At 50.5% G+C, this 23,534-nt stretch overlaps 2 protein-coding genes across 3 annotated transcripts in view; one reads left to right on the top strand and one right to left on the bottom strand.

Annotated features, from left to right (window-relative positions):
- Ankrd40 (ankyrin repeat domain 40) overlaps positions 1 to 13,151 on the top strand; it is a 13,449-nt gene extending 298 nt beyond the window's left edge. The window contains exons 3-7 of the mRNA XM_010620335.1: positions 5 to 120; positions 4,283 to 4,431; positions 5,104 to 5,580; positions 9,889 to 10,070; positions 10,823 to 13,151. Coding sequence (XP_010618637.1) covers positions 5 to 120; positions 4,283 to 4,431; positions 5,104 to 5,580; positions 9,889 to 10,070; positions 10,823 to 10,969 — 1,071 coding nt within the window. The 3' untranslated portion in view covers positions 10,970 to 13,151. The remainder of the gene's footprint in view (positions 1 to 4; positions 121 to 4,282; positions 4,432 to 5,103; positions 5,581 to 9,888; positions 10,071 to 10,822) is intronic.
- Positions 13,152 to 14,855: 1,704 nt separating this feature from the next.
- Abcc3 (ATP binding cassette subfamily C member 3) overlaps positions 14,856 to 23,534 on the bottom strand; it is a 41,065-nt gene continuing 32,386 nt past the window's right edge. The window contains exons 27-31 of one of the 2 annotated variants that reach the window (XM_010620166.3): positions 20,993 to 21,139; positions 20,733 to 20,891; positions 20,053 to 20,219; positions 17,211 to 17,405; positions 14,856 to 15,285 (exon numbers count right to left, since the gene is read on the bottom strand). In XM_010620166.3, coding sequence (XP_010618468.1) covers positions 15,177 to 15,285; positions 17,211 to 17,405; positions 20,053 to 20,219; positions 20,733 to 20,891; positions 20,993 to 21,139 — 777 coding nt within the window. In that variant the 3' untranslated portion in view covers positions 14,856 to 15,176. Of the gene's footprint in view, positions 15,286 to 17,210; positions 17,406 to 20,052; positions 20,220 to 20,732; positions 20,892 to 20,992; positions 21,140 to 23,534 lie in introns of those variants that run through there. The other variant, XM_019206938.2, reaches the window with a different exon arrangement.

The raw sequence follows: 23,534 nt of genomic DNA on the forward strand, positions 1-23,534 counted from the left end.
GGAGCAGAGGGAACAGCAGGAGCGGCTGCGCGAGGCCGCGGCCCTGGGGGACATCCGGGAGGTGCAGAAGCTGGTGGAGAGCGGGGTGGATGTCAACTCCCAAAATGAGGTCAACGGCTGGTAAGTGGTGATCGGGGGAGGCCCAGGTTCAAGGCCACGGTCCCTGGGCGCCGGACAGTCGGCCTCAGAGTGGGCCCAGCGCTACCCCACACCCCTGGCTAAGCCTGCGGGGCGCGTCCTACACAAACCCCGCCGCGGGGCCATCCCGGGCAGCGTCCCCAGTTCCCGCTGCCCCCTCTGTTTCCGCCTCCGCTGGCCGCCTGGGCCTGAACCGTGCTGGAGACCGATTCCTAGAATCTCTGCGTTGGTGCTCACCCTGGTTATTTTTGCCATAGGTGCTTCGTGCAAAGCCCAAGCAACCGAGGAAGCAGAAAGTTTAGAAACTCCCACATTTTTTTTTTTTTTTAAGACAGGGTCTGCTTTATAGTTCAGGCTGGGCTTGAAATCACTATGTAGCCCAAGCTGGCCTCGAACTCCAGGAGATCCTCCTGCGTCAGCCTCCTGAGTGCTAGGATTACATCATGTCCAGCCCCAACAAAGTGATTTACAACCTTTTCCCTAAATAAAAAATCCTGGGTAGCTGTTCAGAAAGCAGGGGAACTAAAAATACAGTCCTCCTGTTGTGTTTTGTTTACAAGTGTTTGCAAACTTGCAGCTCTGTGCCTTTTAAGAACATTGCTCCGAACATTGTTCAAAGCTGTAAGTTACTGTTTTGGCACTGGGAGGCAGTGTTGTACTGATGCATAAGCCTGGGCTTCACCTTGTGCTCTTCTCTACCTGCCTAACTGTGCAACCTTACCTGAGTCACTTAATGCTCCCTTTGAGAAGGGTGTTGTGAGCACTTACGAGGTGAGGAATATAAACAAGAGCATCTATTGACCATGCTCTGTGGCACAGATGCGATTCTGAGCCTTTTATATATACCGTCTCCTTCCCAACTACTTGAGACGTAGCTATTGTTCTTTTCCCCATTTTACAGATGAAGGAACTTGGGCCCCGAGATTTCCTGTTTGTAAAACACTCCTAAATTAATAAATTTAAAATTTAGTAATTCTACATCACTGTTAGAATTTAAGTGATTAGCTAGGTGTGGTGGTACATACCTGGAATCCCATCACTCCAGAGGCTGAAACAGGAGGATCACTGTGAGCTTGAGGCCAGCCTGGACTACATCCTTAGTGACACCCTGTCTCGAAAAACAAAACGAAACAAAAAAATTTAAAATATAACGAATCCACCGGGTCTGTGATATTTAAATGAGGTGATGTATAAAAATGTGCCTAGCACAACACTTGCCATACCTTGAACACTCTGCCTAAAATGCTTTACTCTGGATTCCACCTGGTTTACTCTTTGTCCTCCTTCAGATCTGAGATATCCTCTTCGTGGTAAGCCCTTTCCTGGGCCTTCGATTTAAAATTGCATGAAGTGCCTCCCCAGTCCTTGTTATTATGTAATCTCTGACCCTGCTTTATTGTCTCTGTTACACTAATCGCTGCCTAGCCTACCCCATGCTTTGCTTATTGATGTGGTCACTGCCTCAGTTTCCTCACCTGTAAAAGGGGGAGCATGTCGATAATAGTGCTTACCTCATGGGACATTCATTTTCTTTTTGGTACCGGGGACCAAACTCAGGACCTTATGCTCAAGAAGCAAGCGGCAAAACCACGTCATTTTCTTTTTGATATGGGAGGGTCCCTGTGTTGCCCAGGCTGGCCTTGAACTCCTGAGCTCAAGTGGCTCTCCTGCCTCAGCCTCCCAGGTAGCTGGAATTAGAGTCACATACCTGACTCTTCATGGAATATTTTGGAAGATACAATGAGATAATATAGAGAGCTTTTATACCAATGTCCAACATGTAAAGCGTTACATCTGTGTTAACTGTTTCTACTATTTTGTCCTTATTAAGCAGTATGGTGGTAATGGCAAATACTTCTTTAGCACAGAAAAGCAGGGTGGTGGCTGCTTTCAGTTCTTGGCGGTGATGCGTGAGGCCCAGTTGGTGAGCGATGCCAGGGCCCTTAGACTGAAGTGCTTCCCAGTGCCGATCCCATGTTCTGACCGAATGCCCAGGCTAAGTCGTTGACTTTGAGACAGAGGGCTCACATCAGTTGCCCTTCCAGCGTCGTGAGCCCCCCTCCCCAGCTCTCAGGAACAAGTGTGAGGGCTCGAAGAGGCTGAAAATCCTGCCTAATCACAACTCCTGAGCCCCACAGGGCAATAAGCAGTGACCGAGGTGGTGCTGTGTTGCCTTCTCCCCACTTTGCGTGGTGACACTGTCACCAGTCGGTGTGTCCCGGAGTTGCTGTGACCCACGTGCAGTAAATCCCTCTCTTCCCAGCTCACGACAGATGAGTGATTTACTACGAGCATGCAAGCACTTGATGTCCAAGAGTGGCTGTATTTTTCTCATCATGCCACATTCATTTTTGAGTGCTCACTTCTTATAATTATTCCCTTTTCAAGGCTGTGCCACACGCACGCGCGCGCACACACACACACACACACACACACACACATTCTAGGCTATTTTGGATCTCCCACTCTAAGCAACGCCCGCCTTCCCCTCGGTTCCTTCACCCACTAATAAGAAGGAAACACCTGTATGCACCAAGCAGACACTTTCCTGTCTGTGTGGAGTGTGTAGTTGAGTCTGGCCCGATTCTGTGCCTGGGTGTGCAGCTCAGTGGATAGCGCTTGTGTGAGGCCCTGACTCCATCCCCATCACTGCCCACAAAAGCAGCAACAACACAAGACTCATTTTCTTCACACGGGTTGTAGTTTCATCAGAGGGGCAGCGCAGAGGCTCCCGGGTAATCTCGTTCTGATGATAGTGTAGAGTGTCACTAAACATCAGTGGAGTTGCTCCCGGCCAACCAGCCAGTGCAGTTCTCTGGAAGTCATAATGTGGTGCCCAGGGCAGAGCAGCCTCTTCCAGGAGCCAGGCAGCTGCTCTTCCGTGTTCGTGACCTGACCCTCACTCTGGAACACGTGCTCTGTTCTTCATCGCCCCCGTGTCCGGTGACAGAGCCCTGAAGACACCCATCTCAGTTCAGGGAGGGAGGTGGGGAATGAGAGCATTTCAAACCAGAGGGAAAAGTCTTTTCTTTCTGTAATATGCATTCAGCCTTGGCACCTGGGGTGAATTCAGTAGCTCCTAATCCTTTAACTTTTACTAGGATGGAGTTTTTGCCAGCATGCTAATGACATTTCTATCCATTATTAATATAATAGCCCCTTGGAGTGTGCAGAATCACCTCCTACGTGTACATGTTAAATAATTAGTTTTACTTAAATGAGTCTGATCATTCGAAGTCTGATCTTGAAAATCTGAGGTTATTGATAGATGCATTTTAAGTGCTCTGGGAATGAAGCTATGTGTGCAGTTTCTTTTGTCCAAGCAGATGAGGATGGGTTTGGAGCCTTCTGGAGAAAAATAGGAAAGCCAAGTTTTTAAAAATGGAAATTTAGCCAGCTGTGGTACTGCACACCTGTAATCTCAGTACTTCGGAGGCAGAGGCAGGAGGATCACCATGAGTTTCGAGGCTGGCCTAGGCTACATAGTGAGTTCAAGGCCAGCCCGAACTGCATAGCGGCGAGACCCTGTCTCCAAAAAAAAGGAAATTTGGAAATCCAGTGTGTGTGTAGAGGAAAGAAAAGAAAGAGGAGGGAGCAACTGAAGTTCAGACAGGAATATCTGCCGAAGTAATACTAACCGACACGACAGAGCAGGCTGCAATTAGCCTGATAATAAATATTTCATCCTCTAGTAACACTAGATGTATCTGAAGTGAATTTTTGTTGTCCCTGAAAAGGAAGGCGGCAACACAGAGATGTTTTGAGGAGACAGCGAATCTCAAGAGTAACACCTGAAGTGTCACTGGAATCAGCCCCCTTCTGGAAAGGATTGACGTGAGGGCTCCTAGGATAATTCAGTTTCCCCCAGGGACTGGGACTGTTTTTAAAATGCTAGAGATCAGACCCAGGGCTTGGCATGCTAGGCAGGGGCTCTACTACTGAGCTACATCTTCAGATGCAGAAATGAAACTTAAAAAGAAGTTTAAAGCATATTAAGTATTTTGACCATCTGCTCTGTGAAATAAAAAGTTGAGATTACCGGTTGGTGTCTAGCTGAGCTCCAATAGGCTTCCACGTATCTATGAACTGATGTGTGGAATCTGAAATCCCAACCCGCCTGTCCTTGTCCCCTCCCATGGAACAGGACCTGTCTACATTGGGCGTGCAAACGCAACCACGGGCAAGTGGTCTCTTACCTGCTAAAATCAGGAGCTGACAGAGAGATCCTGACCACCAAAGGGGAGATGCCAGTGCAGCTGACATCGCGGAGAGAGATCAGGAAGATCATGGGAGGTGAGTCTGTGTTTGGGGGAACATTTGATTTTGCCAGACTAACTTGAGTCTTGTGTTATAATTGGCTACTTTTTTTTTTTTTTTTTTTTTTTTTTTTTTGGTACTGGGGATCAAACTCAGGACCTTGCACTTGTGAGGCAGGTAGCAGCATCACTGAGCTACATCTCTGGCCCTGGCCACATTCTTGATGCCAGGAAAGCAGCTGGTGTATTCCTCAAAGCTAACCATTGTGCCAAAACAGTAATTCCATATTGTTTCTGGGGAGGTCAAAATCATAAGGTTCCTGTTTGGTTTTAGTCTTGGTAAAATTGAAGATAGTGATAAAAGTAGTAAATACAAACCTAACAAAATATTCTTTTCCTTTCTCACCTGAAGAGCCAATAAACACTGACCAAATTTTAAAGCACACAGCTTCTAAATGATGCTTTTTGGAGTCATTTTTATTATTTATTTATTTATTACATTTGTTTTGTTTTGTTTTTTGAGACAGGGTCTCACTATGGAGTTGAGACTGATCTGGAACTCACTATGTAGCCCAGGCTGGTCTCGAACTCACAGCGATCCTCCTGTCTCAGACTCCCGAGTGCTGGGATCACAGGCGTGCGCCACCACGCCCAGCGGCTGGAGTCATTTTTAAAGGGCTGTACCATTCTGTGTTTTCTTCTCTTTAAGTGGAAGAGGAGGACGATGACGACTTCCCCCAGCAGAAGGAGTTGGAACTGCCCTTTGTTCCCAACTACTTGGCCAACCCACCCTTCCCCTTCATCTATTCCCCCACTGCAGAAGATTCAGCACCGCTGCAGAACGGAGGCCCCTCCACCCCTCCAGCCTCACCCCCCGCAGATGGCTCCCCTCCGCTGCTGCCCCCAGGGGAGCCCCCCCTGCTAGGGCCCTTTCCTAGGGACCACACTTCTTTGGCACTGGTGCAGAATGGAGACATGGCTGCCCCCTCTGCCATCCTCAGAGCACCAGAAAGCACAAAACCGGGGCCTGTTTGTCAGCCACCAGTGAGTCAGAGCCGCTCCCTGTTCTCTTCTGTCCCATCCAAGCCACCTGTGTCTCTGGAGCCTCAAAATGGGACATTCACAGGACAGGCACCAGCCTTCCAGCCATTTTTCTTCACTGGAGCATTTCCATTTAATATGCAAGGTATGGCCTCATCAGCGAACGGTCTCTGCAGCAGGGGAGTTGGGCCCGGGGCTCTGAGATCTGCTTATATGTCCAGTGTATAATTACAGACTTAAAGAAAAGTTGCAGGGCCTTTAGAAAGAACTCCTTTTACTCAGATTTAGAAAGTGTTGGGCCGGGGATTTAGCTCAGTGGTTCCGCTGCCTGCCTCCCAAGTGCAAGGTCCTGACTTTGATCCCCAGTACCAAGGAAAAAAGAAAAAGAAAGGTTTATCTTTTGCCCTGAAACACTGGAGTATTGTTCCTTTGTGGTCTTTCTAGAACAAGGATATCCCCCCCCATTAAGTTTATCAGTACATTTAAAGCAAACAATACAGTTATATTTATCATTGGTGTCTTGGACCTTTACATGACAGATCTTTGTTCTCATTTTTTCCCTATACCTCTGCCCTCCCTTCACCCCCTCCAACCTCCCCTATTTACAAAGACTTTGTTTCCATTTATTTCCTTTTCTCATATTTTTCTTTTTCCTTATTTCCTTTTCTCTCCCCTTCCACTTCCCCTTTAGCCATTTTCTTCCTATTTCACACTATCAGTTATTCCATTGGAAATTTATTTACACTTTTAGTTTTTCACACCAGAGAAATTTGTTACTCAAGTGTGTCCTATTTATTTCACTTAAGAGTATGGCCTTAATGTGCAACCATTTAGCTATAAACATCTCTAGTTTCTCATTCTTTATGGCTGAGTAGTACTCCATTTTATAAAAAAATTACATATTCTTTATCCAGTCTCCAGCTGATGGGCATTTGGGTGGTTTCCAAGTTTTAGCTATTACAAACTGTATGTTTTTGTTTTGGTTTTGGTTTTTGAGACAGGGTCTTACTATGTAGTTGAGACTGACCTGGAACTCACTATGTAACACAGGCTGGTCTCAAACTACCTCCTACCTCAGCCTCCCGAGTGCTGGGATTACAGGCGTGTGCCACCATGCCCGGCCATAAACTGTGCCACTATAAACATGAGTGAGCATATATCGCCGTGATATGATTCTTTTGATGCTTTTGGGAAGATACCCAGCAGGGGAATAGCTGGGTCAAATGGGACCTCTAATTCTAGTTCTTTGAAGTATCTCCATACTGATTTCCACAGTGGTTGCACCAGTCTGCCCTCCCACCAACAATGGAGAAGCGTTCCTTTCTCCCCACAGCCCCACCAGCATGTGTTATTGTTTGGTTTATTGATAGCAGCCATTCTTTGTGGGGTGAGGTGGAATCTGTTGTTTTCATCTGCATCCCTTGAATGACCAGTGGTGCTGAACATTTTCTCATATATTTATTTGCTACTTTTACTTCTTTGTCTGAGAAATGTCTGTTCATTTCAGATGCCCATTTTTGAATTGGGTCTTTGTATTTGTGGGGGTCTGATTATTTTTTTTAGTTCTTTATATATTCTAGATAGTAGTTCTTTGTGTAAATCCTCCCCCCACACATTTTAGGTTGTCTCAGCTCTGTTGGTGATTTCTCTTACGGTGCAAAAACTTTTTAATACAATGAGATCCCAGTTGTTGATTCTTTGTGCAAGTTCTTGTGCTGCTGAGGATTTGTTCATAAAGTCTTAACCTATGCCAATTTCTTCGAGTTCTACCTAATATATTTTCCAGTAAATTTAGTGTTTCTGTTTTGATATTTAAATCTTAAACCCTCTTTGATTTTACCTAGTGCATGGTGAAAGGTAAGGGTCTAGGTTTAATCTTTGGCAGGTTGAAATCCAGTTATGCCAACACAGTTTATTAAAGAGACTATCTTTCCTCCAGTGAGGATGGTTGGCTCCTTTGTCAAAGATGAGGTAACTAGCCAGGCATGGTGACATATGCCTGTAATCCCAGCACTCGGGAGGCTGAGGCAGGAGGATGGCTGTGAGTTCAAGAGCAGCCTGGGCTACATCATGAGTTCCAGGTCAGTCTTAACTACATAGTGAGAACCTGTCTCAAAAAAAAAAACAAACAGATGAGGTAACTGTGTCTAGTGTTATTTCTGCATCTTCTAATTTATTCCACTGATCCTCGGGTCTGTTTCTTTGCCAGTACCATGCTGTTTTTATCACAGTGGCTTTGTAGTATAGTTTCATGTTGGAGATTGTGATAGCCACTGCCATGTCTCTGTTGCCTAGAATGACTTTTTCTATTCTAGATCTCTTCTTGCTCCAAATCAATTTTTGCATTATTTTTTCAAGTTCTGTGAAATACACTGTTGGGATTTCAATCAGGACTGCATTAAATCTGTTTAGCAGTTTTGGAAGTATGGTCATTTTCACTATACTGGTTCTTCCTACCCAGAAGCAAGGGGGATGTCTTTCCATCTTCTTATATCCTCTTCTGGCTCTCTTTTCAGAGTGCTATAGTTTTCAGTGTAGAGGTCTTTTGTGTCCTTCATTAGATTGATTCCTAGATATTTCATTTTTTGGGGATGTTGTTGTGCAAGGGATTGTTTCCCTAATTTCTCTATCAGGGAGTCTGTGTACAAGAAGGCTATTGATTTTTGAGTGTTGACCCTGTATTCAGCTACTCTACTGAATCTGTCAAGTCTAGAAGTATTTTGGCAGTTTTTTGGGTCGTCTATGTAGAGTATCATATCATCAACAAATAGTGACAGTTTAACTTCTTCCTTTCCTATCTTTATTTCTTTTATTTCTTTCCCTTGTCTCATTGCTGTGAACAAGGATATTATTTTATATAACTTCAGGACAGTTATCAAATTTAGGAAATAGATCAAGTATCATGATACATGCCCATATTCCCAGCTACCCAGGAGAATGGCTAGCCTGGGCAATTTAGACAGAGCCTGTTAGCTCTCAAAATAAAGAAGAGTCGAGGATGTAGCTCGGCGTGAGGCCCTGGGTTCAGTCCCCATTAAACACACAAATTTTAAAAATGTAACTTTGATGTAGATTCCAATGCTGTGAACATTGAGGCAGGAAGATTAAGTTTGAGGATAGCCTGGGCTATATACTGAGTTCATGGATATCCTGGGCTAGATAGCAAGAGCCTCTGCCTCGGCCTCCTTAGTGCTGGGATCATGGTTGTGTGCTGCCGTACCTGGCCCATGTTTAAGCTTTGTCAGCTGCCTCATCAGTTCCCGCCACACTTCTGGCCCAGGATCACCCATTCCTTTTCATTATCGAGCCATCTGTCTTCTTTAATCTGGAGCAATCTCCAGCCTTTCTCTGTCCTTACCGCCTCAGTATTTCTAACAGTTCAGGCCAGTTATTTTATAGAATCGGATCTGTCGTTCTCTACTAGTTGGTATGTAATTGTAAAGAAATGCTTTCCCTTCCCCATTTATATCCGTATACTCATGGATTCTTATGTTCACTGGAATTATTATTATTGTTATTTTGATATTCAGGTCATTCCTGATTTGGCCAGTGGGAACTCTTTCAGGCTTGTTCTTCCATCCCCGAGACCTGTCTCCATCCTCCTCGAATACTTACTCACTTTCTAGCTCAAAGAGATGTTCCAGCTGCATAGTGTAACTTCCCCTACCCCCAGCCTGGAATCAGCCATTTCTCTAAGCGGCCCTGATTCTTTTCGGTAGAGAATAATATTTAGAAACCAGGACTGGGCCCAAGGCTTCCTCACTCCTCTAGCTGTGTCATTTCTTCCAGGCTTACACAGAGGACTGAGGTAGGAGAGAAAGAAAAAGCAATCCAGGTGTGGTGGCACACACATGTCCCAGCACTCTGCGAAGCTGAGGCAGGAGGATTGCAGCCTGGGCCCAGCCTGGGTAACTCAGCAACCCAGTGAGACCTCGTCTCAAAATAAAATGTTTGAAAAAGGTCTGTTGGTGTAGCTCAATGCAAAGGTCCTGTGTTCAGTCTCAGTACTACAAGAACAAAAACATAAACATAATTCACGTATACAGGTGTACAGTATTCCTGTCTACTTACCTGCATCACTGGAAGAACATTAGAAACCACAGTTCATCCTGATGGCTCCAATTCCAAGCAGAACCCACAGGATACAGCCTGGTCTTTCATTTCTCCCGCAGCCCACTTCTGACATCTTCAGCCCTTAGTTCCAAGAGCAGAAGTGAGGTACCCTTCACACACTGGGACGGTTGTCCTTGCCCCCTTGACTCAGGGAGCCGCAGCCTTAGATGCAGGGAAGACAGCTGGGAGATTTCCTCTGTGGAGCCGGGACTGGGGCTCAGCAAACCTCACAGATCTTTGGCCCCAGCGTGATTAAGGGCACCCATTTCCTGGAAAATGCCTTAAGTTACCTGTGCCGTGCCATGCCAGACTATTCATTACCATTTCTCCTTTTTCCCAGAGCTGGTACTTAAGGTGAGGATTCAGAACCCATCCCTGCGAGAAAACGATTTCATTGAAATTGAACTGGACCGACAGGAGCTCACTTACCAAGAGCTGCTCAGAGTGAGCTGCTGCGAGCTGGGTGTCAGTCCAGACCAAGTGGAAAAGATCAGAAAGCTCCCCAACACTCTGCTGAGAAAGGTAAGGATGGTGTTGGGCTCGAGTGGCTGCTTTTGCACAGAGAAAACACCTAACCTCCTCCTTGGTGCTGTGAGTCATAGTTGAAGAAATGAAAAAAGAATAAACAAGGAGCAAGGTGGTTTTCCAAGTGTAATCAGGAAGCGTTCTTTCCCTCCACTGAGTCACGGAGACACCGGCAGTTTTGAAAGTTATAAGTTACTGGAGAGAATGTTCTGAATTTCCGTTCACATGTACCTATTTTCACTCACTTCCTTAGGAATTTGTAGGGATTGCTTTGTGCACCATTAATGTGCTTGGTGGTTTTTTTGTTTTGTTTTTTTTTTGGGGGGAACCAGGGATTGAACTCAGGTCCTTGTGCTTGCAAGGCAGGCAGTGGAACCACTGAGCTAAATCCACAGCCCTGTGTTTGGCGTTTACAAGAAAAAATTCAAGTTACCTTCTAGGGCAGACCCACATGGGTGCATATGTGGTTCTCTCATCTCGAACGTCAGGCTTTGGCTCCTCAGGGCCCCTGACGGAAATCGACCCATTCATTTCCTGTTCCCTCAAGGCCTGTGCTCCTCATGCAGCAGCGGCCATTAAGGCTTCTCCCGTGTCAGCCCGCTCATGCCAGTGACTTACTTGGTGTCTTCTGCCACAGGAATTTTATTTTCCCTTGAGATTCTGAAATGAGCCAAGATACTGGTCTTAGTACAGCCCATCGAGTGCCTGCAGACACACAGCTCTTAACCTGTTAACCCGTTTTGTTTTAGGACAAAGACGTTGCTCGACTCCAGGATTTCCAGGAGCTGGAACTGGTTCTTATGATAAGTGAAAATAATTTTCTGTTCAGAAATGCTGCCTCCACCCTGACTGAACGGCCTTGCTACAACAGGAGAGCTTCCAAGCTGACGTACTAACACTAACAGCAGGGCCTTCTATCCCTGAGTACCGTGACAATGCGTGTCATCTCTGGGCCAAGGAGAAGCCATTGATCCAAAAGCCTCGGATGCCCTCGAGGGCCCCTGGTGCCACTGTGTAGTGCGCACTGACACCGTTCTGCCAAGGCAGGGAGCCCTGACCTCACCCCAACAGCGGTGCCATGCTTCAAGCCTCCTGGTGCACAACAAACCCATCCCTTGAAACTGAACAGCTCGGAAGTGGTGTGAAGAGGCCGAAGCAAGCTTCTCCCCCGCCGGTGAGCTTTCTGTGCGGAAGGGAAGAGAGTGCTGAGTGAATGCGGAGAGCGGGGCCTGTCTCCTCGCACTTCTGTGCCCGGCGCCGTGAGGGCTGGGCTCTGTCTCCCTGGCACAGGCTCACGACTCTCCCGAAACTGAACCGACTGGAAGGAAGGTTGGGAAAGCACAGGCACTGGCCCAAGGGAAGTGAGCGTGATCGTGGCTGTGAGGTTTCCTATAGCGTATTTATAAATGTTACTCAGGTTAAAGTATTTAAGAATACAGTTACCTAATTGTAAATAGGCTGTTAACCAAAAGAGCTTCCCCTCCCGCACTTCTCCTTGTGCCCCTTCAGCCTGCTTCTGTCCCCAGTCATCTCCCGTCACCATCACTAGAGGGCTCTCTGCCGCTTTCCTCGGGAGCCTCTCCTGTTCCCTCTGAGGCGATTCCTGTCACCGATGTGTTGTTAACTGCACCGTCCAAGAAGAGCACAAATATTGCCGGTCCGTTCCCCACTCTCATCTTCCGCTAGAAGCGAAAAGCAGTTTTTGAGCCTGAATCTGTTGCTATTTTAAAGGTTATTGTGGGAAACTGAGCTAAAGGAGTTAGCATCTTTATTTTTGTATCAAAGATAAAGGTTATTTTGAAATTATTAGGATTTTTTACACAACTCTGAAATCTGTTGCTTTTGTAAACCAATTGTTTGATCTTAGGGACTCCTCCGACTTCCACCACCAGTCCACTCAGCAAAGCGAGTTGGGAGTCTACAGGACCTAAGCAAAGGCAGGAACAAACACCCGGTCAAACTCCTAAGCATGATGTCAGAGTGTTTTTCAAGAACGCAGCCAAGGATTCTTTTCCCTTTCCACAGTGTCATTCATGTTACCAGGGAGGTCAGCGTCTTGTTGAAACCAACAGCTTAGCCTTAGAGCTAGGAGCCTAGACAAATGCCCAGGAGAGCAGGGTCGAAGCCAGCCGACGAGCAGCAGCCCTGCTGTCTTAAGGAGCTCTCTCCCCACAGTGCCTGTCATCTCCAAAGAAACTGAACTCCCTGTTAATTTTATTAGAACACTGCAGTTAGCGAGAACATGCAGAAGATATCATGGAGGAGACTTGTGCTAAGATAATGGCTTCCTGCTGCTGCCCGAGTGCCGCCACGAGGCTGCGGTAATTCTTCGGGCCAGTTGCCCGAGTCACTCTGCTCAGTTGCTTGAGTCCCCCTAGTTCTTGCTGGCGACTCCCTCACCCTCTCCGGGTGTCTGTATCGCAGAGTCAAGGTCAATTGTCACCCCCTCAAGTGCTTCGAAGAAGACCCCTCTCTTGTGTTCTGTCCAGTCAGAAACTACTTTATCTAGATGTACCTTTTCTCCCCCTTCGCTTTGAAAAAGTCACAATTTACTAATATAATTAAGTGTGGTTCTATCCTGGAAGGAATAAATTCAGTATTAATTCATGTGTGCATTGCTGAGGTTTCACTCTTTGAACCGCCTAGATTCATTAGTAGCTGAAGAGCAGTGGAGGCCCCTGGCTGGGAGGTGGCCTGAGGAGGGGTCCCCTGGCTCAGCACAGTTGGAGAGAAGCCAGGTGTGCCTGGTGAGAGACAGGTGCCCAGCAGTGCCCCACCCCAGCCTCGCTCCTGCCTCAGAACCTCTCTATTCAGAGACCGGCAGGAGGACAAGATTGCACAGTGGCCAGGAGGCAAGTTGAAAGTCTCAATCTATGCATTCAGAGAAATATTTTTATATGCTTTGTGTAATTTCTAACAAGGATCTTTTGTTAGCTTTGTTAACTGTGGGCTCACCCCGCTCCGCTGCATCTTTAGAGCATGTGTTCACACGGTGTGTAAACATTCCTAGGAGATTCTTTTCTGTGTGCATTGCTAACTCTTTAAACCATAACAGATACCATTAAAGTTAAGTATTAACTGCCATTTTCTTTCATTGTGGTCTCCTAAACATCTCTGTCCTATTAACAGGAATTCAGACTGTTGCATGGTGCTTCGGAGGAGGAATTGCAGGGCCGGCCCCGCCCGAGCCTCCTCCCCACAGTGCTGCGGTGATGGTCAGGCCCCGTCAGTGGCACCTGGGGACAGATATTTGTGTGGCGTTTTTCCTCTCAGCTCCCAGTGGTCACCTTTACTTCCTGGAGTAGCTGAGCCAGCTCCGTGGGGGCTGTCCCCTATGAACCGCATTTTCTGATTACCCTGTCTCCTTGACAACCACGCCTCTTCCTTTGGGTCGTCAGCACCTGTCAGGGCTTCACCGAGCTCCGAGCTCCGAGGTGCAGACAGGAGGAAACGCGGACTCGCACCTCAGACTCTGAGCCGAGCAAGGTGTCAGTGTTCTGCTGTCCTGTTGGTTCAGGCCAGCTCGCGCCTTGCAGGGCAGACGTCGTGGCAGATAGACCTAATAAATCAGAGCAGGGCAGACCTTTTCTTAGCACCAACGAGAGGCAGAATAATTTGGGCATTTGTGCTTTCAGACTTGCTTTATCACAAGGATGGAAGTCGCCTTCCATATACCCATAAACGTTACGGGCAGAAACAGCCTGCCAAAGAAAATGTGATTAACCTTTAACAAATGGCCCTGTGGCTCAGGCCAACCCAGAGCACAGAGAAAAACTGGACTAGAGGGGCCAGGTCCACATCTACTGCAAACTGCTTAGGGTAGAGGGAGAAAAGACAGCTGTCGCCCACCACCACCAGGCACACCAGACCAGGGATGAAGGTGTAGGAGATGGGGGTGAGACCAGAAGGGTGGTGGGTGCGGGGACAAAGAAAGCTCTTCCGAACAGAAGGCCTGCTGCCAGCTGGACCCTGACCTGCAAAAACGGAATACACTTGGCTCCCTGGAAAAATGAATTTAGGCTGGATGTGGTGGGGCACGCCTATAATCCCAGCACTCAGGAGGCTGAGGCAGGAGGATCGCTGTGAGTTCGAGACCAGCCTGGGCTACATAGTGAGTTCCAGGTCAGTCCCAACTACATAGTGAGACCCTGTCTCAAAAAACAAAAACAAAAACAAAACAAAAAAATTGAATTTAGACCAGATGCGGTAGTGCACGCCTGTAATTCCAGCCCTCTGAGAGGCGGAAGCAGGAGGATTGCAAGCTTGAGCCCAGCCCAGGGAACTCAGGAGACCTTGTCTCAAAATAAAATAAGGGCTGGGGCTGTAGATTCAATCCCTAGTAGAGAAGAAAAACGGGGTGGGGGGACAGCTCTAGGCTTCTCTGCGGGACTGAAGACTGTGAGCGACTTGGAAGCCTCTGGTTATGGTTATGGTTATGTTTACCTGTCAGTAAAGGAGCAAGGAAGGAAAACTACGCCCCCCTCAGCCCCTGGAGGAACAGCTGGGAGGCTGAGGGACAACTGCACAGGGAGGTGTTCTGAGCGGCTTTCTCAAGAGCCCATGGGTCAGATTTCAGGGCCTTTATTTCTCACCTTTTCACGGTATCTGCACAAGCCAGAACAGCTGGCAATTACCCAGTGAATTTTGGCTGTGAAGCCTGTATTTCCAGCCAGAAGCTCCAGGTCTGAACTATTCAGGTGAAGTTCTGCTGAGGCCCTCCTCTGCTTTTCCCTATTCCTCCCAGTCTCCTCTGGAGGCCACAGTCCCTAAGCCCCATGAACAGGCAGAAAAAGGAGACCCTGGGGTGTGTCTGCTGCTGACCACAGAGCTTTATTTCCTCAGCACCCAAGTGAACAGGACTTGGTTCCCAGGACAGCCTGACCTAGCAGTCTTCTGTTCCAGGAGGAAAAAGCTTTATTAAAAAATACTTTAGAAAATAGCTCAGCCTCCTGTGCCGTGACTGTGGATGTGTCCTCCTCCTCCTCTTGGGCCTCTCTTCCTTGCTCACTTTCTGAGGCCCCTTCCAGAGGCACAGTCCGTTCTGTGGACACATGGTGTGATTTCCCTTCCAGGAAAGACTGGGAGGAAATCCCGGGGAATATTTTAGGCAAGTCCCGCATCCTTGGCCATCCCATAGAAGATGCCTCTAGCTGCGATGAGGTTGGTTGGAGAATCAAATTCAGCTAATACGCCCCTGTCCAGGACCAGGATCCTAGGCAGAAAAGACAAAGAAATGGTCAGGTCTTCACCAGCCCAGGGTTTCACCCTCCCCTGGGCACTGACATGCCAACCCATCAGTCCACCCAACACCGCCGTGCCTCGTGTGCACGCTTGTAGGCCTGGTTATTTTAGCCCTGCTTTAGCTCTCTTGGCAATGAAGCAGTTTCTGGGATCAAACACAAGGTCCTATTCATCTCTGGTAGTCTGGGCTCCAGAAACCTTCCTTAATGAGCCCTTCCCTCTCCAGGGTCACTAGACTGCGGCAGGCTGTGTGCAGGGAGCACAGGCCTGCGTGCCAGGCCCTGCGCATGCACCTGCTTTGTGCCAGTGACAAAGGAGCACGGCAGGAAACTGGCTGCAGCGAGGCCCGTGCTGGAATCTGGGACTTGGGCTGCAGATCTGTCTGCGGCCGTGGGGGGATCCCCCGCCCACACGCAAGTCAGGCCTGGGCCTGGCACGAGGCTCCCATACCACACAAGGGCGCGCCTGGGGGCAGAGCTGACAGCTGGCACTGCCGGGGCAAGCTGGGAGGGCCAGGGCCTTCCCCAGCCTGCAGAGCTGCTGCTGTCTGGCACCCCGCTGCGGGGCTCCCAGAAACTGTCCTGGGAGGAGTCCGTGCTAGCGCTGCCCGGCCACCGCCAAGCCGGAACCCAAGAGACCGCCCCCCAGAGCAGTCTGCAGTGGCTTCCCCTGGCTCTCGGGTGTTCCAGGTCCCCCAGGTACAGACCAGCAGGGCTGCTTCCTCTCCCCTCTGCTCTCCAGCCCTGTGTGCCTCCAGCTTCACAGCATGTGCTGCATGCTCTGTGCGGAAGTTTTCAGCTCTGTCCCTTCCTTACTGCCGCACTCAACCCCTTGTTCACCTACTGGCTGGCAGTGCCCTTCCTCAGGGAAGAAAGTGCCCGGTTGCCCCGTGTGGCCCATACTCTCAGACTTCCACTCCCTTCCTAAGGGCTCTGAGAACAGGTTTGCAGCATGACTATTGGATCAATTTCTGCCTGCCTTACTAAGGTGAGGCCAAGTCTCCTGCCCTAGGGCTGCTGGGAAGAAGCCATTTTTGCTTAGTGGGAAGGGGTCCTCTCAGGCCGGCCCCGACCCTGCTCCAGGCCCAGGGCCCAGCATGCCCCTGTTCACCCTCTCTTCCCTGCCCAGCAGGGTCCTCAATGGGAGTGGGACGGGGCTGGAACGGACACAGGGTAGCACAGGGCATTCTTGCTGGTCTCCAAGACCGTGCAGGCTGGAGAGGACCCTATGAGAGAGCCAGAAGGAAGCCAGGAGCTTCCCAGGGCAAGGCCCTCGCTCTTTCTCTGGGGGACCAGTGCAATAAGGGCACCTGAAGGGGCTTGGGACCAGTGACATTTCCCAAGGACACCCACAGTTCAAACACATTGATCATCCTGAGTGACATTATCATTTCCATTCTAAACACACGCAGAGAGGCTTTGCAGCTCGCTCAAGATCACACAGCAGTGAGTAGCCGCCCAGGGCCCAGGGGCTCAGGCTCAGTGCAGTTCCTTCTGTAAGGAGTCAGTTCCCGATGGTGTCGTCCAGGTCCAGTCCCCAACAGTGGGACCAGGCATCCCTCGCATCTTGAACCATCTTCTCCCTTGGGACCTGGTGTGGTCACCATCACTGTGCAGTAGTGAGGTGCAGGGGTCTCTCAAGTGATGGGGTCAGGACAAGGACCCTGTTCCCCTCACTTCATTAACAGGAAGCAGGGTGCAGGTGACCCTATCACAGGTCCCAGTGCTGGGCCCCACTGAGCCCTTCGCCCACGTGTTGGTAGCTCCCAAGGGTCCCTCGCGTCTTAGAAGGCATCCTCTTGCCCCCTCCCCTGTGCCCAGGTAGCTCTGCCCCTCATCCCATCTTGGGAGTCCTGCCCTGCCCCCAGGGCTCTCCCCCTCCAGACCCCCGTCCCACCTGGTGTAGTCCATGATCGTGTTGAGCCGGTGCGCGATGGTCAGCACGGTGCAGGCCTCGAACTGGGTGCGGATGGTGGCCTGGATGAGGTCGTCGGTCTCCAGGTCGATGGCAGCCGTGGCTTCATCCAGAACCAGGATGCGGCTTTTGCGGAGCAGGGCTCGGGCCAGGCACACCAGCTGCCGCTGGCCCACACTGGGAGAGAAGCAGGCAGCTCTGGCTGGGCACCCCACCCGGCCCCCACCTTGCTCCCCAGACCCCTCTCCTGTCACCAGTCTTTGTCCTCAGCCCCAGACTGGCTTTCAGGCTAAGCTCTCCCATTTCTGCCACAGCCCGACCCTCCTGGGACCCAGAGTTGAGGCCTGGGTCCCTCAGGAATAAAGGGTCTTGGGGGATTCATAGAGCCAGTACTAAACACCATTGTGAAATCCGTTTTTGGCACCCCAGCCTCTGCTTTCTGTGCTTGCTTCCTACCTCTTATTCCTTTGCCAGTGCTGTTTCCCCACTTTACTCCATCAGTCACTCACACCTTAGTGAGAATATGCGTGTATTGTTCTACTTGGGTACTCACGAATAAACTACAATATGCCAGCTCGCTGAGCCTGCAGCAACACCGTTCAGGCAACAGCACCCACCCCCATGGGAAATACAGGCCCAGGCTCAGTTTGGAAGACATGGAAGGAGCAGGGAAGGGGAGGGCCAGAAGTCTCCTCACGTTTGTTTACAGGGAAGCAGGAGAGACAGAGGCATAGCTTAAACCTCCTGCCTCCCGTAGACAAAGCAAGGCTGTGTTCCCAAGCACGGAGGACACAGCACCCCCACTCCCAAGGACAAATCCCTCAGCCCTTCCCAGAGGGGTGAGTCACCACAGCCACAGCGAAGGCCAGCCTCCCTCCCTGGCCCCGTCCCGCAACTAATGAAGCTTTTGGCAGCAGAACGAGCCGCCAGATAGGACTCAGGGCTGATTTATGGGGGGACTGGCACGAGATGCAGGTTACACTTGGAGCGGCCACAGACTCAGCGAGGGAGGAGGGGAGCCAACTCCTGTCTCCCCTTCTGAGGTATGGGGGCTGCAGGGATGTGCTGGGGAAGGGCTGGCGGCCCAAAGGCCAGGAGAGAGGGACAGGAGACAGCGGGGTCACCCGGCTGAGATCTGAGTGATCTGACGGTGCTGCTGGGGGTGGCTGTGCCTTAAGGCAGCTAGGAAAGGCTGGGAACTAAACCGGCTTCCCCGAGGCCCCACCCTGCCCCTGGCTCCCAGAGCAGCTTTGGGTACCGTAGTTTCATACCACAGTGCCTATTTCCGAGCCACAGGACTGCAGTAAGGATTAAGCGAGACAAGGGTGGCCAAAGTATTATGAACACTTAAATGCAGAGCAAATGTGCAGTTGTTTGTTTTGATTTTGGAGGTCTGGGAAGGGCCCATGAGTCGGGACTGAATATAAAAATGAAAATAAAGGGCTGGGGGTGTAGCTCAGTGGTAGAGGGTTTGCCTAGCGGATGTGAGGGCCTCCACCCCAGGTACTGCAGAAACAAAATACGCACGCAGAAAGAAAACAAGAAGCAGGAAGCACAGGATCAGCTGGCACTTCACAGGGGCACATCCAAGTGCATCCAAGTGCCTTTCGTTTCCCCACAGTGACTGAAGCAATACTTGGTGGCCACACACAGCTACGGGCACCTACATGTGGCTCACTGGGCCTGAGGGTGCTGTGAGGACGTGTAAGGTACACGCAGGATTTCCAGCCCCCACGAAAATGACTCTGACATCGTGATGTGCTGAAGTGATGATGTTTTAGACACAGGGGTAAATAAAATGTAATTTTAAAATTCACTTCACCTATTTTCCTCCCTTCCTGCTCCCTTTCTTCCTCTCCACCGTCCCTTCTTTCCTTTCTCCTTTCTCCTTCCTTCCTTTGTTTCCTTTCCTTCCTTTTTTTTCCCTTCCCCTTTCTAAGGAGACAGTGTCACACTATGTAGCCTGGCCCAGCCTTGAAGCAATGCTCCTACCTCGACCTTCCAAGTAGCTGGGACTACAGGCCTGAGCTACTGCACTCAGCCCCCACCTATTCTCTAAACGTGGCTATTAGAATAAATTGTAATTATATATATTTGGCTCCCATTGTACTTTTATTGGGCAGTGCAGTGTGAAGAGGTACGGACTATTATTATCCCTATTTTAGAGTGAAGGAAGAGGAGGCACCGAGAGCTTAAGCAACCTACCCCAAATCACACAAAATCACACAGCCAAAGATGTAGCTCAGCAGTAACGTCTGCCAGCCAAGCACACGTGAGACCTGGGTCCTTTCCCCACTACCAGGGAAAAAATGTCACGCAGCTAACACAGGCCTAAGGATCTCAATCTTTAGATTTGGTAAGAGTGACTCCTAGCCAGGCGTGGTGATGCACACCTGTAATCCCAACACTCAGGAGGCTGAGGCAGGAGGACTGCTGAGTTGGAGGCCAGCCTGGGCCACATGCTGAGATCAAGGCCAACCTGAACTACATAGGAGAGCCTGTCTCAAAAAAAAAAAAAAAAAAAAAAAAAAAAAAAAAAAAAAAAAAAAAAAAAAAAAAAAAAAAAAAATCAAAATAAGAAGGGAGGGAGAGGGGGCTTGGCTTGGGGGGCATGGGATAAAATAAAATTTATTTTAAAAGTTAAAAAATTTAAAAAAAATCAAAATAAAGCAAAAAGGCCCCTACTCAGACCTGGCTGACATAGGAGTGGCAAGAAGAGGACAGGAGGTGTCCAGGACTCTGTGTCATTTTGAAACAGGCCTTCTAGCACCCACAGGGTCCCTGGGAGGGCCTCGGGCCTGGCCTGTCTACCCCGGGATGGTACCTGAGATTGTCCCCACCCTCGGTGCACTGGAAGTCCAGGCCTGCGGGCTGGGACCTCACAAAGGCACGCAGGTGGGACAGCTCCAGGGCTGTCCAGATGTCCTCATCCGAGTACCGGCTGAAGGGGTCCAGGTTCATGCGAAGGGTCCCTGAGAACAGGATGGGGTCCTGGAGATACAACAGGGCCTGAGAGGGGAGGCTTGGGGCCCACGAGGAACCCTGGACCCCAGGTGCAGGGAAAAGGTTGGGATGAGAGTGTTCCCTACTTTCTCCCCAGCCCTCCAGGAAGAACACCAGGGCTGAGGAGGGAGAAAATTGCCCACGGGGGAGTGATAAACCCCACCTTTGGCAATCACTAAGTCCTCAGCTAAAGCAGGAGCCAGAGCCACTAATCTGCCTTCAAAGTGTCCAGTCTGCAGAAACAAATACCCCGGGGGAGCCAGGAAAAGCGCAGTGCAATCCTGACTCGAAAGCAGGAGAGCAGGTCTCAGGGACGGGTGGGGGCTGGGGAGGGCCTTGCTCCTTTCCCTTCCCTGGCCCAGCACTGTGGCTCCTGGGTGGCTCCGCTCTCTGCTATGGCCCCCAAAGGCCAAGTCCTTGGCGTGGTCCTCAAGTTACAGAACAGGGGAACCTCCTCCCCTCGTGGACATCACCCCTGGCTGGGCTGGGGCAGCCTGGTACCTGGGGGATGATGGTCAGCTGAGATCGCAGGTCCTGGAGGCCAATGTCTGCCACATTGAGGCCATCGATGAAGATGTCACCCTCTGCTGCCTCCAGGATCCGGAACAGGCAGAGGGTCATGGATGATTTACCAGCCCCAGTGCGGCCCACGATGCCTACCTGTGGGGGTGGGGAAGGGGCTGTCAGGGGAAGCTGGGGGGGGCACAGGGCACCTCTGGGTCTCCCACAGAGGCCAAGGTGGCATCCCCAGACATGGGTACCTTCTCACCGCCGTGCACACGAAGATTCAGGTTCTTTAGCACCAGCTCCAGGCCCGGCCGGTATCGTACAGAATAGTTCCGGAACTCCACCTCCCCGTGCTGGGGCCAGTCTTTGGGGGGGCGGCTGCCCTCCACCACCCAGGGGGCCTGGCAGAGGGGGACAGGTCTCAGCAGGGTGGCACCTTCCCCACCTCTCTGTCAAGGCCCCCACCGCTGTGTGCCTGGAGTCCTTTCTCTCTCTTCTTTGCAGTATTGAGGATCAAACCCAGGGCCTTTCGTGTGCTAGGCAAATGCTCCACCCCTGAGCTACCTCCCCAGACTTACATCTCTGACTTTTTCTCTGTGCTATAGATCGACCCCAGGACCTTTGCCCTGAGCTATACCCCTAACCCCTTTTCTTTTTGACTTTTTTGAGACAGGGTCTGGCTAAGTCACTACACTGCCTAGGATGGGCTTGAACTTGTGATTCTCCTGCCTCAGCCTCCCAGAGGCTGGGTTATAAGGGCTCGCCACCATCTCTCTGACTTTATTCCTGCAGAGCTGCTCCAAAATTTCCCACCTTGTCCCTGCCCACACTTTCCTCATGCCCCACACTCCTGAGGAGGCTGCCCTGCCTTCCCTAGCACCTCCTACCCTCACTTGATCCCTCTGGTGTTGCTAAGTAGGACTTGGGGCCAGGCAGTGGGGCACAAGGTGTCCTCAAGGAGACAAAGTTCTGGTCCCAGGAGGTTACATTCTAGCTCAGGTGCTAGAAGACATAAGCACAGTGGGTGCTGGGCTGCCTCCGGCTGGTTAGGAGTTTCCTGGAGGAGGCTGTTTAGTAAATCTCTGCAGGAGAGGACAAGGCTGGTGTACCTGGGTACAAAGGCCTCCAGGTGTGTTCTTTCTTTTTTTTGGCTTTTTGAAGCAGGATCTTCCTTTGTAGTTCAGGCTGGCCTTGAACTCACTATGTAACTCAGGCTGGGCCAGCCTTGAACTCACAGTGATCCTCCTGCCTCAGCCTCCTGAGTGCTAGAATTACAAGCATGCACCACCACACCCGGTCTCCAGGTATGTTGTGAAGTACAGAGACTTCACAGACTTCACAGAGACTTCACGGTAGGAAGCAGCAGGCTGAGATGGGGTAGGGGTGGGGGTAGGATGTGGCCGGCCCTGCAGGGACTCACAGGCCACTTCCAGGACTCGGCTTTACCCTGAGCAAGATGCAAAGCCATCAGGGCCACACACAGAGCAACAACAAGATCTGGTGTTTTGAAAGGAGGACTAATAGGGTCAGAAAGCAGGCTGCAGGTAGCGGGCTAGATCCAGGGTAATAAGACAGTTGGGAGAGCATGTGTAGAACATGATTTTAAAACAAGTTCACAACAGAGGAGAGCAGGGAACTGGGGCAGCAGGATACCGGGGGCAGGGAGGGCTTGTCTGTGTGTGTGCAGTGGGAGATGATGAACATTTTCGCACATGGATGGGGATCGTCCGACAGAGGGAGCAAGACTGACAGAATCGGGCACGGCTGGAGCAGCCGCAGAAAGAGGCAGAGGGGCTGGAATAATGTGTGATCAGAGGGAAAGGTAGACAGGGTGCGGGGAGAGGGACAGGGACAGGGCCAGGGGCAGGAAGGCTGAGGGAGCACATGTCTTCTAACCCAGTTTCTCCTGGGCAGGAGTGTCAGGCAGGGTCACCTGCTGAGCACGGGGAGATGTGGCTGAGGACAGAGGAAGCTCAGAAGAGGTTGTTCTGAAGGTGGGAACACGAGCTTCCTGGGGAAGCAAACAGGAACCTAGCAGGGGCTGCACTCATGAAGCATGGTCTCTGATTCCCTTCAGCGAGCTTCTCTGTGCAAGTTTGAAGAAGGTGGACGGGAGGGCTCAGCCAGAAGGGCTTTTGGGGAGAGGGCGGGAGAAAGAAGGGGAAAGGGAGGTGTGAGCATTCATGTTGGTGGGGCAGAGAATCTAGGCCAGCTGAGAGGGAGCTGAAGTCAGGGAGAGGCTGGCGAGACAAAGGGGAATCATCCAGCAAGGACACAGTCCTGTGGGCACGTGAGCCGGGCACGGAGGGAAGTGGTCTGTGAGCTTGGCACTGACAGCGTAGAGATGGTGCAGTTCCAGGCCACGGTGAGGTCAGGGGTGTGACCATGGCAGGGGCAGATCCCCAGGTGAGGCCACACAACAAAGGGCACGAGGCCCCAGCTGGGCTCCTTGGACCAGCCTGGCCCCTTTTGCTGCAGTGCTCACCTTCACCTCCTGTGTGCCACCATCTTTCCTAGTTATTACAAAGACGGATGGGTTTTGACTCTCAGCTCACTCCCTGCTCACCTCAGCTGCACAATCCTCCCCTACCTGCCCTCTTGGGGTGCACCATCCCACAGCTCCTGTCTACTGCAGAGCCTGCCACAGGTCTCACCTTCCCCAAGAATGAATCTCCTGAGGGCACTGTCTTGCTAAGTTTGAGCCCCTCTACACCTTCCATCACTAACCTCTGGCTGATGCTCTGAAGGTTGAATGGTAGGATGAGTGGATGGATAGATGCATGGTTGGAGGGATGA

The sequence above is a fragment of the Fukomys damarensis genome, unplaced genomic scaffold (assembly GCF_012274545.1).
Source record: "Fukomys damarensis isolate Sample0158 unplaced genomic scaffold, DMR_v1.0_HiC HiC_scaffold_13, whole genome shotgun sequence".
Classification (NCBI taxonomy): Eukaryota; Metazoa; Chordata; class Mammalia; order Rodentia; family Bathyergidae; genus Fukomys; species Fukomys damarensis.